Source organism: Microtus oregoni, unplaced genomic scaffold (genome assembly GCF_018167655.1).
Source record: "Microtus oregoni isolate MIOR12 unplaced genomic scaffold, Mior012 000077F_ref0000221, whole genome shotgun sequence".
Lineage (NCBI taxonomy): Eukaryota > Metazoa > Chordata > Mammalia > Rodentia > Cricetidae > Microtus > Microtus oregoni.
Window position 1 is genome coordinate 4,559,282 of NW_024544029.1, and position 16,115 is coordinate 4,575,396.

General features: G+C 41.4%; 1 protein-coding gene across 1 annotated transcript; it reads left to right on the forward strand.

The window, feature by feature from the left end:
* The first annotated feature begins 11,553 nt into the window (after positions 1–11,553).
* Positions 11,554–14,163, forward strand: LOC121441384 (olfactory receptor 8S1-like). The gene is made up of 2 exons (XM_041642507.1): positions 11,554–12,317; positions 14,001–14,163. The coding sequence occupies exons 1-2, from the start codon at positions 11,554–11,556 to the stop codon at positions 14,161–14,163; spliced, it is 927 nt and encodes a 308-aa protein (XP_041498441.1).
* The last annotated feature ends 1,952 nt before the right edge of the window (positions 14,164–16,115 follow it).

Consider the following 16,115-nt stretch of genomic DNA (forward strand, 5'->3'; position numbering starts at 1 on the left):
CAGCAAAGTCACAAAATGGCAGGAATAGAGTCTGTGTCGTCAAGCACTTGGACTTAAGGTAGAGGTTTAGAGCACTGACCTCGGGGGAGGCCTATGCCACCCTCTCTGGCTGTGCTAAGAATGTAAAAGAATAGAAAACTGTATTTAGATAGATAATGTTTATATCTAAAATAATGGCCCATCTTGGCTTAGCTTTGCTCTCTGTCATTTCTACCACAATTTTCTTCCTAAGTTACAGAGTTAAGAGTTTTAACCCCTGAACAGGTACCTTGTTTTTTTTTTTAAATGTTTCTATTCATTCTTTGAGAAGTCCACAGAATGTTCTCTGATCATATTCCTCCCCCCAACTCTCCCTCCTAACTTCTTCAACACCCACACCCACCTTGCCATCCTATCCTCAACTCTATGTATTCTTTTTTATTAAAATTTTTAAGAACTTCACACTGAATTTATATTACTTCCATCCCTCCTCTCCCCCTGACAACTCCTCCCATGTCCCCATCTAAAAACCTTGTCTTCCATGGTTACTATTGGTGTGTGTGTGGGTGTGTGTGTGTGTGTGATATAAAACCCACTGGGTCCATTGAGTGTTACTCATGTGTACATGTGTTTAGAGCTGACCACTTATCGGGGGCTCATCTCTGGGGAAAATGGATTGATTTCCCCTCCTTAGCAGCCATTGATTGCCTAGAGCTCTTTGTCTAAAGGTAGAACCTGTGAAACTCCCCTATATATGTTAGTTAGTAGGCTAACTGGTCTTGTTACCACGCAGGGCTTGTTTAGGTGACCCTGTTGAGATTTCATGAGTCTATCATTCTTATCACGTTTAGAAGATCCTAATTCATAGCAGGCATCCTGGTCCTCTGTCTCCTACCATCTCTTCTCTCCCTCCTCAATGATGTTCCCTGAACCTTAGGTGTAAGGGTTGCATTGTGGATGTATTATTTGAGGGCTGGACACCCCTAAAGGTATTGCCTGAGAGGTTTGGATTGCTGCAATCTGCATGGTTTAAGGACTGACCTGACTGGGTGAAAAGGGAATGGAGAAACCAAAGACACACAGACACGCTGTGCTGGCTAGTTTTATATCAAGCAGACACAAGCTAGAGCTATCTGGAGGAAGGGAACTTCAATTAAGAAAATGCTTCTATAACATCCCAGAAACAACAACTGACCCAAGCAAGTGGGAGTTCGCTGACTCCAGACTGTCAACTGGGGAACCTGCATAAGATCAAGCTAGACCCTCTAAATGTGGGTAATAGTTGTGTGTCATGGGCAGTTTGTGGGGCCACTAGCAGTGGAACCAGTACTTGACCCTAGTACATGAACTGGTTCTTTGGAGCCCATTCCCTGTAGATGAATACTTTGCTCAAGCCTAGATACAGAGGTGAGGGCCTTGGTCCTGCCTCAAGTGATGTGACAGACTTTGTTGACTCCCCATGGGAGTCTCTGAGACATAGGTAGGGAGGGAAGAAGGTTGGAGAGCAGGAGGGAGGGGGAACTGGAATTGATATGTAAGATGGTTTTTAAAATTAAAAAAGAAGGAAAAAAGATCCACCTGGAAGGGATTTTCATAATTAGTGACTTATGGAAGAGGGCCCACGCCCACTGAGAGTGGTGGTGGTGGTCCTGGGTTCTATAAGAAAGCAGGCTGAGCAAGCCATGGGGAGCAAGCCAGGAAACAGCACCCCTCCATGGCCTCTGCATCAGATCCTGTCTCCAGGTTCTTGCTTTGTTTGAGTTCCTGCTCTGACTTCCTTTGGTGATGGACTGTTACCGGGAAGTATAAGCTGAAATAAACCCTTTTCTCTCTAAGTTTCTTTGGCCCTGGTTCTTCATCACAGCAACAATGACCCTAACTAGGACAGAGATTGGGACCGAGACCATGGGGCATTGCTGTGACATGCCTGACAATTTGGATTGTGGGAGGATTGTGGGAGGGCTTTGGAACTTTGCGCAAGAAAAGCCACTGAGTGTTGAGAGCTCAGTGGGCTGTTCTGTGGGAGCCTGGAAGAGAAGACTGTTGAGAGCAGTGCAGAGGATGGAAACCTGGCTTGGGAAGTTTCAGAGGGAAGCAAAGACTCTACCAGGCCTTTTGTGTGAAGAGTCTGTGGTGTCTGGTCAGCTGGGGCTGAAGACTCAGCTGTGACTGAGAAGAGACCAGCATCACTGAGCTGAAGAGTCCTGGGAAGTGTTTCCTCGGGATCAGCACACAGAAGCTGTGTTCCAGAGACGGCCAAGGCTGTACCTCATGTTAGCAGCTGAACTTGGTAGTGTAAGAGTCACCCAGGTAGTACTAGTTTTGAAGGCATAAAGGGGTCATGGAGAGCAGCTGAGGCTCGGCACTGTGAGAGGCTAGGAGAGGCCATTGGTGAAGGTGCAGCCTCAGTATTAGTTGAAGCCTGATAACTGAAGAGGTCAGGAAGACACCCTATACAATTATAATAAAGCTTGGCTCCATGAAAAGAGCCCAGGAGAGGCTATTGGTGAAAGTGTAGCCCAGTTACAGTGGAAGACCCCAGTGTCTTGGAGATGCCAATACCCTGGGTTGACCACCAAGGACAGCAGCAGCAGTGTGGTGGCTCCAGTTGGAGCCTAGAAGGCAAGCTGTGTGTACTGCAGAGGGCAGAGCTGGAGAAGTGACCCAAGCTCCTTGGAGCAGCCCAGAAGATCATGAGGGAATCCCAGATAATTAAACATTGAGTTATGTACATTTTTGGAGTTTGGTTTGCTTTTTTAAGATTGTGACTGTGTCCTGGTTCTTCCCTCTTGAAGTAAGAAAGTATTTCATTTAATTTTGATTTTACAGGAGCCCACAGTTGAGAGACTTTGAATTTTAAAATATTTTGGATTTGAAAGAGACTGAATTTTTAAGTGTTTGAATTTCTAAAGACCATAGGACTTTTAAATTTTGTACTGTTTATATTTTGACATTTATGTTAATGTGTGATATTGGGGAAAACAAGAAAGAAAAGGTTGTAGCTTAACAGTAATATGTTATATTATATATATGACAAGGGGTCAATTGTGAGGGCTACTTTTATGTCAACTTGACACAAGCTGGAGTTATCTGAAAGGAGGGAACCTCAAATGAGAGAATGTCTCCATTAGATCCAACTGTAAGGCATTTTCTTAATTAGTGATTGATGGGGAGGGCCCAGTCCATTGTGAATGGTGCTGTACTTGGGTTCACGGTCCAAGGCAAGCTGAGCAAGCCATGAGGAGCAAGTCAATAACCATACCTCTCCATGGCCTCTGCATCAACTCCTGACTCCAGGTTTCTGCCCTGCTTGAGTTCCTTCCTGACTTCCCTCCGTGATGGACTGTTATCTGGCCGTGTAAGTGAAATAAATGTTTTCTCCCCAAGTTTCTTTGGTCATGATGTTTTACCACAGTGATAGTAACTCTAACTGGGACACACACACATACAGACAAGCTGGAGTCAGGTGGGCCATGGACTTTGATTGAGAGGCACCAGCAGCAGCCTGGAAACAGAAGGAGTCTATTTTATACATCTGAATCCAGGAAGCAAGTTTAGTGAGTCTGCTGTAGGATAATGCTCTTGCACCCTGTAAAGATTTATCACTCATATTGGCTGAATAAAATGCTGTTGGCAAGTAGCCAGGCAGGAAGTATAGATGGGGTGATCAGACTAAGATGACCACATAGCTCAACTGTAGTAAAGAAGGTGGGCTGCATCCCGCCGCCCGGCTAGCTTAACCCAGAAATAATTACACAGAAACTGTGTTCATTTAAACACTGCCTGGCCCATTAGCTCTAGCCCCTTATTGGCCAACTCTCACATCTTGATTAACCCATTTCTAATAATCTGTATTTCACCACGAGGTCGTGGCTTACCGGGAAAGATTTAGCATGTCTGATCTGGTGACTCCATGGCGGCTCTCTCTGCCTGCCTTCTTCCCAGCATCCTGGTCTGTCTACTCCGCCCTCCTAATTTTCTGCCCTATCAAAAGGCCAAGGCAGTCTCTTTATTTAACCAATGAAAGTAACACATAGACAGAAGACCCTCCTACACCACTCAATGGCGTGTCCAGCTGCAAGCATTAGTTCCTGGAAATGTGCTGGTATTCTTGTGAAAGGTTAGCTTCAAAACAAGGTCATTCCACTACTTCCTAGTTCTGTGACTTCCTTTAATAGCAGCCTTTACTTTGGGAATTCATCTACAAAGCTACGAAGAGAGCACAGGACTCAGCTAGCACCCTCACATTGCTACTCCTCCTCAATTCCTGCCAGGGTTCAGCTCTATCCCTGGGTTTTCTGGCAAATTTGGGGTTAATTCCTACAGCTTTGTAGACTCTGTGACTCATCATTGTCCTAGAAATTCTCTTCTACTCACTCATGATTAGATCTTGGAAGCAAAGTAGGGGAATGAATGATAATCACTTGTAAAACAGATAATTAATATTTTGAAATGGAGATAGACTCTTTCCATCTTAGTTTTCCTTTTAATATATTAGTTGTATTAATAGTGGTGTTTTCCAGACCCTCAGGAAATTGGAGACAGCTTAACCTCTGATGAACTTCAAGACCCAAACTATGATCTTTGATGTATAAAGGTATAAACATATATGTAAATATATAAACCACATATGTAATTTTAAATTTTGTAGTATATTTAAGAAGTATTGATTTAATGATATATTTTATTTAATCCTATATACTCACAATATTATTTTGTATTTAATCTACATCTTTAATTTTAATGTTTTATAATTTTTGTAGTGTTTCAGTTTTGGAAAAACCAAACTGAAATAATGCTAAACCTGAAGTGGTCAATAAGTTGAATAAAAAACTCAGTGGAAAGCCTGAGAAATATATGGATTATTAGGACAGACTATTAAGGCTTGAAGACAGGAAGAAAAATTAAAATATTCACTTAGGATAAAAATAAATTTAAAAATACACATGAACAAGAGTAAGGCAGTGGTGATGCACACTTTTAATCCCAGCACTTGAGAGGTAGAGACAGGTGGGTCTTTATGAGTTTGAGGCCAGCCTGATCTACAGACCAAGTTCCAGGACAGGCTTCAAAGATTTAAAGAAAAATACTGTCTCAAAAAACAAGAAAAAAAGAAAGAGAGAGAAAAAGGAAGAGAGGAAAAATGAATGAATGAATGAATGAAGTGGGATTCCCCTCCCTCTGTATGCTGTGAACATGTTTTATTACCATTGGTTCATAAAAAAGCAGCTTTGGCCTATGGCAGGAAAGAATAAAGCCAGGAAGAAAATATGAACAGAGAGAAAGAAAGAGTAGGCAGAGTCGGAGATGCCATGTAGCTGCTGAAGGATAAAGATGGCCATAACCTTTCTGGTAAACCACAGCTTCATGGTGATAGACAGATTAATAGAAATGGGTTAAATTAAAATATAAGAAATAGCTAGGAATATGCCTAAGCCATTGGCCAAGCAGTGTTATAATTAATATAGTTTCTGTGTAATTATTCAGGTCTAGGCAGCCAGGAAAGTAAAGTGCAGTCTCCATTTACAAAATGGTATCCAACCTGGGACATGAAAATGGGAACAAAGTGCAGCTTCTTGGTAGACAAATTTTTTTCAGATAGACTTTGTTTGTGGGCTGCAAGCAGAGGTGTGACTCCTTTAAGAAATGGCTTTATGGTTCATACTGGAAGCATAAATGGCTCTGGCTTCTTTGGGAGGTCCTTCTACAGAGCAGTTAGGGTTTGTGGGCAGAGTGCTACAAGTTGCTTAATGGCAACATAGACCTGCTGTGTCTCTGGACCCAGGGTAGTGAGCATGGCTCACAGAACTGGCAGTAAATGTACCCGCATCATACTGAAACATCAAGAGAGACAGAGCCAGCATCCAGGGCCACTACAACCAAGTTTCTTCCCATCTTAAAAGAACTCCTGGCCAGTGAATGATAACAGATATGCAATAAAGACAGATTCAAAGAGAAATAAACCTCTGAACTAGTTATAGTATGTTTAAAAATGTACATAGGGTTGGGAGAAAGAAGGAAAAGAGTATAGACAGTTATAAAAGGAAATAGTTTTAAAAATAAAACAAAGTCTTTAAAGAAACAGTAAAATTAATATAAAAGAGTAAAGACAGTCATAGATTAAAGGAGTAAAGAAAAACAAGCCATGTAAAGATGGAATATACACAAAGAATCTAGATTATGTATACTATTTTGTTTCTTTGAATTTTTTTGACTGTAGAGAGACATTTGATTCTGGGGGCTGCTAAGTTAAACCAACATAAAGGTGTCTTGACTTCAAAATTTGCGTCTAAGGATATGTTGCTTTAGAAAAGAGGTTCTGCTTTTGTTTCCACAGAAAATGAGAACCTGTGGATTCCTTCCAGGCTAATATGGTTTGATGCAACAAGATCCCCAAAATGTCTCCATGATCCCTAAAAATACTTTGCCCAACAAATAGCAGAAAGCATTTTGAAGAAAACTATGCCCAAATTCCCAAACTTATTGTTTAAGAATTTTTTTTTCATTTAAAAGGGGTTAGGTATAAATGATTAAATGGTCACAGTCAAACTCTTTCTAAAAGAAAAGCAGGGGGAGATATGATATAAAGATGAATACTTTGCATTGGTATAGATCTTAGTCTATTGATACAAACTTAAAATTGATTTGTTATACTGTATATATTTCTTTCTGCTCTTGTTTTTTAAGGTATTGAGTTTAGGCAGCTCATTTTAAAATGTAATGTATGATTAAGAAATACAGATTGATAGGCATCTGTAATAATCAAACTATAGTCATGTTAGTTAGGTTTTCTAGATCTACGAGATATATTTCAGATGGATAGGTATTCTTCAAACCTTTCAAATACCTACAGAATATGGCATTTAAAGTGTTTTTAAAAACTTAGACTTTTCTCAACAATGAGACATGTCTGCTTCAGGCAGTGCTAATTACTTCAAGAGGATGACGGGCATCGAAGAAACTCCTTACGGAGTTTGCTTTCAATGTGGCAAGGCTAGCCATTTGGGCAAGAGACTCTTGCTTGACTGCTTGATGGTATGCTGTATAAATTGGACATTCAGGACCCATAGAAAAGTGACTGCTGAACTTGCCTAAAGAAGGAGAGACAGTCCTTCAGAGTTCCTGATTCATGAAAGAGCCTGCCAGACATTCTGCAGGACACAGAAGAAAGTGACTGAAAATTTCCAATAAAGGCAAAACAGTCTTTAAAATTTCCTGCTTCATGGAAAAGTCTCCTGGGTACTATGCACCTGTAGGCTGGATATGGATTCCCCAACATTACAGAAGAACTTTGGGTGACTATCCAAGCAGTGAGATGTCTCTGTCAATTCTAGAGTTTTGGAAATTGCTTACAATGCACTTCCTGTTTACTTAAGTAATATTATATCCTTCTGGGGTCTTTGATGGAGTTGAAGAATAGATAGTTATAATTATAGTTCTTCTTAGTTATGATAAAAGATAAATTAGATATAAAACTTTAGATTTACAAAGTTAGGATAGATGATAAAGTATTATCCTTAATTTGCCAAATGTAAATGGAATAAATATTGTAACTATAATTCTTGCTTGCTGTTTTGTATATGTAATTTTACTATGTTAAAGTTAAAAACTCTTATTTAAACAGAAAATGGAACTCTTATTTAAACAGAAAATGGGGTATGGGATTTCCCTCTGACTGCTGTGAATATCTTTTATTACCATTGATTAATAAAGAAGATTTTTTGGCCTATGACAGGGAAGACTAAAGCCAGGTAGGAAATCCAAACAGAAATATATACATAGAGAGCGAGAGTAGGCAGAGTCAGAAAGACACCATGTAGCTGCCAAAGATAAAGATGCCCAGAACCTTTCCAGTAAGCCACAGCCTTGTGGTGATATACAGATTAATAGAAATTGGTTAATTTAAGATATAAGAGCTAGCTAGGAATATGCCTAAGCCATTGGCCAAGCAGTTTTGTAATTAATATAGTTTCTGTGTGATCATTCAGGTCTGGGTAGCCAGGAAAGTCAAATGCAGTCTCCATTTACAAATAAATACATACTTACATATTTAATATATGCATACATAAATAAATAAGTAGCATGTGAACAAAATAAGAGAGACATTTGAAACAACATGAAAATATCAAATCTTTTAATTACAGTCAATCACAAAAAAGGAAAAAAATATCAAAGGCATATAAAATATTTTCAATGCAATCATAGCAAAAATTTTTGGGAATTCAGAAAATAGAAGGCAATCCATGTACCAAAGAATGATAGAACATCAAGTAGACATAATGAGAAAAGAAATTTCCCCTGTATCATAGCTAAAACACAGAAATGTATAAAACAAAGAAAATGTGTCAAAAGCTGTCAGCAGATGAGAATTAGAAAAATACTAAACACTACAAATTAAACAAAATGACAGAAATTAATACACAGCTGTCAATAATAACTCTAAATATTAGCAATCTCAATTCCCCAATCAAAAGACACAGACTAACCAATAATATTTTGAAAATAGGAGGATCCATCTGTTTATTGACTCCAAAAACACCTCCCTAACAAAGACAGACATCATCTAAAGGTAAAAGGATGGGGAGTGATCTTTAACTGAGAAGGAACCAGAAGCAGGTACTGCTGTCTACTATCTGACAAAACAGATTTTACACCAAAATTAGTCAGAGAAGATAAAGGAATCCACCTCATACTTCATCAGCCCCTGGAAGTTCCTTTAAAAATAGATCACATACCAGAAAACAATGCATGTCTCAACAAATACAGGAAAATTAAAACACTTTCTTGTATCTTACCTGCCTCAATGACTGAATCAGACATAAGGAAAACTACATAAGATATAGAAATTCATGGAGATTTTAAAATTCACTATTAAGGAAGAATGAGCCATTGAAGAAATAAAGAAGGGAATAAAAACTGAAGGCCCCCGAGGACCATCTCTGATGGAGAGGTAGAAAGATTGTAGAAGCAGGGAGGACCAAAGCATCTGCTGCAAGACAGTATCTCCTGTGAGTGACAGGGAAGCTGTACCCATGGAATCTCAACAATATGGTCACCTAAACAAAATCAAGAACAGGACAATTGACATGCCAATGTCAACAAGGAAAATCAAGACCCCGCTCCTGGATGAAGAACCCCAAGAAATGAATAACAGCTGAGAGAGATAATCAGTCTGCTCCAGGGATGAGGCCCTCATAGGTGATCCAGGCCTAAGCAATCAACCTTAAACACATATATATGAGCAACATTAAATAAATTTCCCTGATCTTCTTTATAAATGTGTGTGTTTGTGCATGTGAGTTTGTGTGTGTGTGTGTGTGTGTTGTGTATGTGTATATGTGTGTAACAATGATTCAAGAATAAGAGGTCATGACTGGGGTTTTTAACCTTCACTCTAGAGTAAGTTAAGTTGCATATGTGTTCAGTGAAAGGAATATACTGTAGCGAACTTTTCACAGTTCTTTTTCCAGCCTAACACTTTATTAGATTGTGGAGGTTTCTAAACAACATGTGACATTCTAGTTAATGAGGAAGCATTTCTGGAGAAGGAGCCTAGGAGACGAGGCATAGCAGATAGTAGGCAGAGCTGGGCAAAATTGGAGGGAAAGGGGTTGTGTGTTTGTTTCTCAGAATTTTGAGCATTGTACAATGAATATGCCTATAACCTACTGATATATCAGAGATATATTTATATGATAATAGAAATAAAAATGGATTATTGGCCACCTCAGGGCCCTCTTGTATGATGTAACACACTAAAACAAGAGTATCACAAAGAGTCAACCCAGAGGTTTCACTCAGAACCGCAGAAGACCAGCTGAAGGTCCCCAGGGACCCCTTTCCCTCTCTCAGGGCTAAAGTTGACTCAGAGTCCCAATGGCCATTGTTATTTGTAAAGCAGAATTTTGGAAAACTACCCTTCCCCTTGGACATAAAGACTATGGAGATGAATCCTTATTCAGAAGTCTCTTGTGGGCTAGAGACACCATTCAGCCATTAAAGGCTGATAACCAACTAAGACTCATAACCAAAATTGAAAGAGCTCAGTGCCCAGAAGTCCCTCGCCTCTATCCCCTAGGACTAAGTCAAGGGAAGCCTACAGAAACTAAGTCCAACCGTGGCTTTTGTTCAGTGTTGGAGAGGATGTTCTCTGGCATTCTCCACTAAGCAAGCACGTCTCGTTTCTGCTTTGGAATCCAGGTAAGGATAACTCTTATTTAAATTCATCTTCTCCCAAAACTGCCCACTCTGGGAACCCATGACCATGATACTCATGAATGAAGATCAGATCTTCATTTAAGAACATTCTAGCTATCCTTTGAGAAGAGAGACAACCTCCTTGCGTCCCTCTGGTCTAAAACTAAATCCTGTAACTGTCCATTCTACCAACTATCCTTTATCCCTCCTCCTTTTGGGGACAAGATATCTGTAATGTTCAGGTGTTGGGTGATATAAGTTTGATGTGGCTTTATCCATATTCAGTTCAAAGATTCTCAGGTCCCTATGGACTCTTGTGTAAATCTGGAGAATGCAGTGAAAGCAGAGGGCATTGTCCTCACTTCATGACAAGTGTCCATGAAACTTTGTGCCACCTCTGCTTGGGCTACTAGCATACAAAGAGACAAGGACTTTCTATATACACACCCCAAAACTCAAATCACTTCACTTCATCATTCTTAGAAAGACTAAAAGGAAATGGATCTTGGAAACCATTTGGTTTTCCAGATTGTTTTACATCTATCGGCTGTTGGTCGTGTGTGGCACTGTGTGTATGTGGATTCAGAGGACAGCATGAGGGGTCAGTGCTCTACTTCCATCCTTCCACTCTGAGTTACAGGGACAGAACTGGGACCATCAGCCTTATGGCAAGCATCTTAACTCCTCTAGCCATCTGAACACCCTCCTGACTTTTGTTTTGTTTTCTTTTGTTTTGTTTTGTTTTTCAAGATGGAGTTTCTCTGTAGCTTTGGAGGCTGTTCTGGAACTAGGTCTTGTAGACAAGATTGGCCTCGAACTCACAGAGATCCATCTTCCTCTGCTCCGAAGTCCTGGGATTAAAGGTGTGCACCACAACCACCTGGCTCCTACTGACTGTTTTAAACGAAAACTTCAAAGGACTTACAAACTTATGAGGACAGAGAACGATAGGCACCATCATGGGATATCGCAACACTTCTCCCAATTATTCAGACATCCTTATAGTCTGTCGTGCAGATGGCCAGCCAAAATATGGACTGCTGACCCGCTGTGCCAGGCTGTGCGTTCTGCAGGTTGTCGCTGACGCCCTTTGGAAGTAGAACATAAGACCTCTCAGAGTCCTGGGGTCTGTCCTTGCCTTTTTCCCTTCTTTGTTCTTCCCTAATCCCATTTCTCCTTCCCTCCTTTTCTAGTTCTCATCCTCCACATGCTCCACTCTGCCTAGGAGGTCACTGCCCTGAGCTAGGAGGTGCTGATGATCTAACACAGCAGAAAGTCTCTGCCACGTAATCCCTCCTGAGTCAACCATTCCAGAGCTGCATAGCAGTACTGGACAATCTTTTTGGTTCTCATCCCTGATGGGATGCTGAATGCGCCATGGAAGTTAGAAATGTGACTGAATTTGTGCTTCTGGGACTGACCAGCAACCCTCGGACTCAGGGGCTGCTCTTTACCCTGTTCTTGGTGACTTACCTGTTGATACTTACAGGGAACCTGCTGATGCTGCTGGTGATCGGCTGGGATCCCCACCTTCATACCCCCATGTACTTCTTCCTGAGACACCTCTCCTTTATAGATGCTTTCTACTCCTCAGTCATTGTGCCTAAGTTGCTGAGGAACCTTATTTCTGAGTGGAAGACTATTTCCTTCCTTGGGTGTTTCATTCAGATCGCCCTGGTCATATTTTCTGGGGCCACTGAAGCCTGCCTCCTTTCTGCGATGGCCTACGACCGCTTCCAGGCTGTGTGTCACCCACTGATGTATGTGGTCACTATGAATGAAAGAGTGTGCTCTGGGCTGGTGATCATATCGTGGGTCTTAGGAATCAGTGCTAGCCTGGTTAACACCTTCCTGCTATCTCAAGAGCACTTCTGTGGCCCAAACCTCATCTGCAGCTTTGCCTGTGAGGTTCCCCCAGTGCTCTTGCTGGTCTGTTCTGACCCCTACACTACTGTCGTCTCCATCCTGACAACCATGGTGATCTTAGGTCTTGGTTCTCTTGTCCTACTGCTGGGATCCTATAGCCGTATCATCACGACAGCCCTGGGCATCAACTCAGCCAAGGGTCGAAGCAAGATCTTCTCTTCGTGCTCATCCCATTTCCTTGTGGTCACCATCTTTTATGGGTCAGGAGTATCCAGGTGTGTCACACAGCAGTCCCTTAGCATAGAGGACAGGTATTCGTCCCCTAACTTCCCTTGGTCTACATGAGCATGCAGTGTGGCAGGAAAGAATCATCCTTAAATTCCATCCTGGAATTCCTCAGGATTGAGCCCAAGTCCAGCTCTGCTGTGTATTAGCTGCTTGGTTTTTTAAAAGGCTCACCTGTGGCTGGTGTAAATGTACCTCCCTTTATCTCAGTTGTCTCATGTACCATAAAGGACAATAAGATTTACCCTACTGATTTCACAGAAATGTTAGGAAAGTAGATAATTAAAGTTAGTTAGATGAATACCTTTTCTTTAAAGATTGTGTGTGTGTGTGTGTGTGTGTGTGTGTGTGTGTGTATACAGGTGCTGTAGAGGCCACACAAGGGCGCCGGATCCTCTGGAGCTAGAGGTACATGTGATCACAAGCTGTCTGCCATGCATGCTGTGAACTAAACTGCAGTCCTCTATTATAGCAGCAACATTCTTAGCCCCTGAGCCATCTTCCCAGCACCTAAATAACTCCTTAAATCAAATCAAGCAGAGTCCATAAGGAACATTCTGGATATGTTGCATTTGTACCAGTGAACATAATGCCATTGATAAATTAATAATGTTTCTTTGGGAAATAACCATGGGGTTACTTAAGATATGCCCAATAATTTAATCTTAATGTTTTAAAATCATGTGTGCTGCTGAACCCATTTCTATCTCTCATTTTATTCACCAATTTTGGCTCCTTTTCCAGCCAAATAAAAATATTACTTAATAAATTGTTCCACCAAAATAATGTGTAGTACTGACTGGTGGTGGCAAACACCTTTATTCTCAACACTCAGGAGGCAGAGGCAAGTGGATATCTTTGAGTTTAAGGCCAACCTGGTCTACAGAGCAAGTTACAGGACAGACTCCATAGCTACACAGAGAAACCCTGTCTCAAAAACAAAAACAAAACAACACCAAAATAATGTGTTGGATCTGGAGAGACTGCTGAGCTTTTAGGATTTCTTGCTACTCTTGTAAAGGACCAGGTTCAGTTCTCAGCACTGCTTGAAGGTTTACAACCATCCATAATTCCAGTTCCAGGGGACCAGGAACCCTCTTCTGACCTCCATGAGGACCATACATGTATATGGTACACATCCACACATGCATGCAAACATTCACACACATATAATAATTAGTAATAATGATTATTAATAATTTGATATAGTTGTGAGAGTAGTCCTCAGAGCCATACGTGTGGGAAGCAATGGCAGTATTGTGAACTAGACACATGGTTTTGCAAAAAATAATCATCTCTAAATGAGAACTTAGTGTGTCTGAATTGTTGTGAGTATAGAGAAAGGGTAATGATACTATCATGATTGTTAGCCAAGATGCTCTCTAGAGGGAAATGCTATGGAAATGCATTAGCCCTGTCCTAACCTGAACCAACAAAAGAACTCATTCTTACGGGAGAGTTCCTTTCTGTGAGTTCGCATACGCTTGGAAGCATTGGAAGACAGAAATGATTGACTTCCCAATGATCAGTCATTTCTAGAAGCTGCATGGCGACAGTCCACTTGACCCTGAGGTGTCTTGTGCACTCGGCAAAAGTGGATGGCCCATGGCTGCCAACAGTGTTGCCATCCTCATCCTGAGTTCACTTTGCTCCTTTGTGTAATTCCCCCCAAGGTACATGACTCCAGCATCTGGCTCAACCCTGGAGTTAGTACTGTCTTTGCAGTACAGTGTGGTGACTCCCCTTCTAAACCCCCTCATCTACAGCCTGAGAAACAAAGACGTAAAGGCAGCTCTGAGGAGGATGCTGACCAGGAGATCCAGGCTGACCTTGTAGCCCAGGTACTCCTGCTCCATCGGGGATGGGGAGGGGAGTTGTAGAAGGAAGATGCTACAAGAAGCCGTCTTACCACTCCCCCATCTCTACGTTGCCACAACAGAGGAAGTTCTCTTCTCGGATTGCCCTGCCCCTAGTTGTGATATTAGGAAACTTCCAGAACAGAGCAGGTAATTTCCCACTAATCCAAGAGACCCACTTAGTGCATTAGAAAATCTTCAGAGCTCCACTAGCCACTTCTACAGCTCTTGGTTTCCCCTTCCCCGGTCCTTTATTTTGTCTATGCTCAGATTATGAATCAACACATCACACCACTGGTGATGATAGTGCCACATTCCAGGACAGTAGCATCTTTGCTGGACAAACACAAGACCCACTCACCTGTTTCCATCCCAAAGGATCCTTTGAAAGATCTAAATCTCCACAATACGTAAAAAAGAGACAAATTAAGTGTGTCTCTGGAGTCCTGTCTTCACTCATATGAGCAGTGACCTGAGTATTTTCTAATTCCAATGGATGGAATTAGAAAACACTATTCTCAGTGAGATAACCCAGGCACAAAAAAATGAAAATGGTATGTATTCACTCATAGGTGAATACTAGCTATAAACAAAGGACATTGAGCCTATAGTTCATGATCCTAGAGAAGCTAAGTAATAAGGTGAACCCAAAGAAAAACATATATAGGACAACCTGGAAATTGGAAACTGACAAGATCGCCTACAAAATTGGGAGCATGGGGGTGGGGAGTAGAATGTAGGGGGGAATGGGAGAAGGAGAAAAGGAGGAGAAAAGGGGAGGGTTGAGGAGAACGTGAGGAAATGGGATAGTCAAGAGGGAGGAAGGACAGATTTGAGAGCAAGAAAAGAGATATCTTGATTGAGGAAGCCATTGTGGAGTTAGCAAGAAACCTGACTCTAGAAAAATTCCCAGGAATCCACAAGGATGACCCCTGCTAAGACCCTAAGCAATAGAGGAGAAGGTGCCCAAACTGGCCTTGCCCTGTAGTCAGATTGATGATTTTCTTAAATATCACTATAGAACCTTCGTCCCACAACAGATGAAAACAGAGGTGGAGACCCACAACAGAGCACTAGACTGAGCTCCAAAGATCCAGTTGAAGAGTAGAAGGAATGAGAATATGAACAAAGAGGTCAAGACCATGAAGAGTTCATCAGCTGGACTGGGAAGAAACAAGCATAGGACCAAACTACTCCATCTGAATGTGGCTGACAGTTGTATGTCTGGGGCAAACTGAGGGGCCACTGGAAGTAGCACTGGGATTTATCTCTACTGCATGTACTGGCTTTTTGGGATCCTATTCTCTTTGGATGTATACACTGCTCAGCATAGATGTAGTAGAGAGGGCCTTGAACTTTGCACAATGCAAAGTGCCTTACCCTCTCTTAGGATTAGAGGGGGTGGGGTGGGAGGATGTGAGGAGGGAATGGGAGGAGGGAAGGGAGTGGGAATTTGAATCGGTATTTTTTTAAATCCAATAAAAAAAAGAACTACAAATTCTTTCAGAGTTTATTCTGCACAAACACTGAAACAAGAAAAAGCATTTATTAAACAATTATTAAACTGTAACATTGTTATTGAAAACAAACACTGATCTCTAATGAACTCATTTCTCTTGCATCTATTCTGTGAAACAATCTGCTGCTGAGGAAACAATAACACAAATGAACAAGGCTAACAGCAAGGATGTCCATGTGCTGCAAAGAAGGGGTTGATTGACTAGTATACATAACTCAAATATTTTGAAAATTGGTTTATTTTTTGTTTCCTGTGCATGGGTGTTTTGCCTGCGAGTGTGTGTGTGCACCACGTGTGTGCTGTCCGGTGTGTGTGTGCACCACGTGTGTGCTGTCTGGTGAGGGTCCAAAGGAGTCATATGATTCCCCAGAACTGAACTTACAGGCAGTTATAAACTGCCATGGGTTCTGGGA

Bases quoted from the DNA above. Each gene is read 5' to 3' on its own strand.
- LOC121441384 (XM_041642507.1), top strand. From the start codon at position 11,554: ATGGAAGTTAGAAATGTGACTGAATTTGTGCTTCTGGGACTGACCAGC. The intron at 12,318-14,000 runs GTGTGTCACACA...ATTCCCCCCAAG, and splicing joins TATGGGTCAGGAGTATCCAG to GTACATGACTCCAGCATCTG.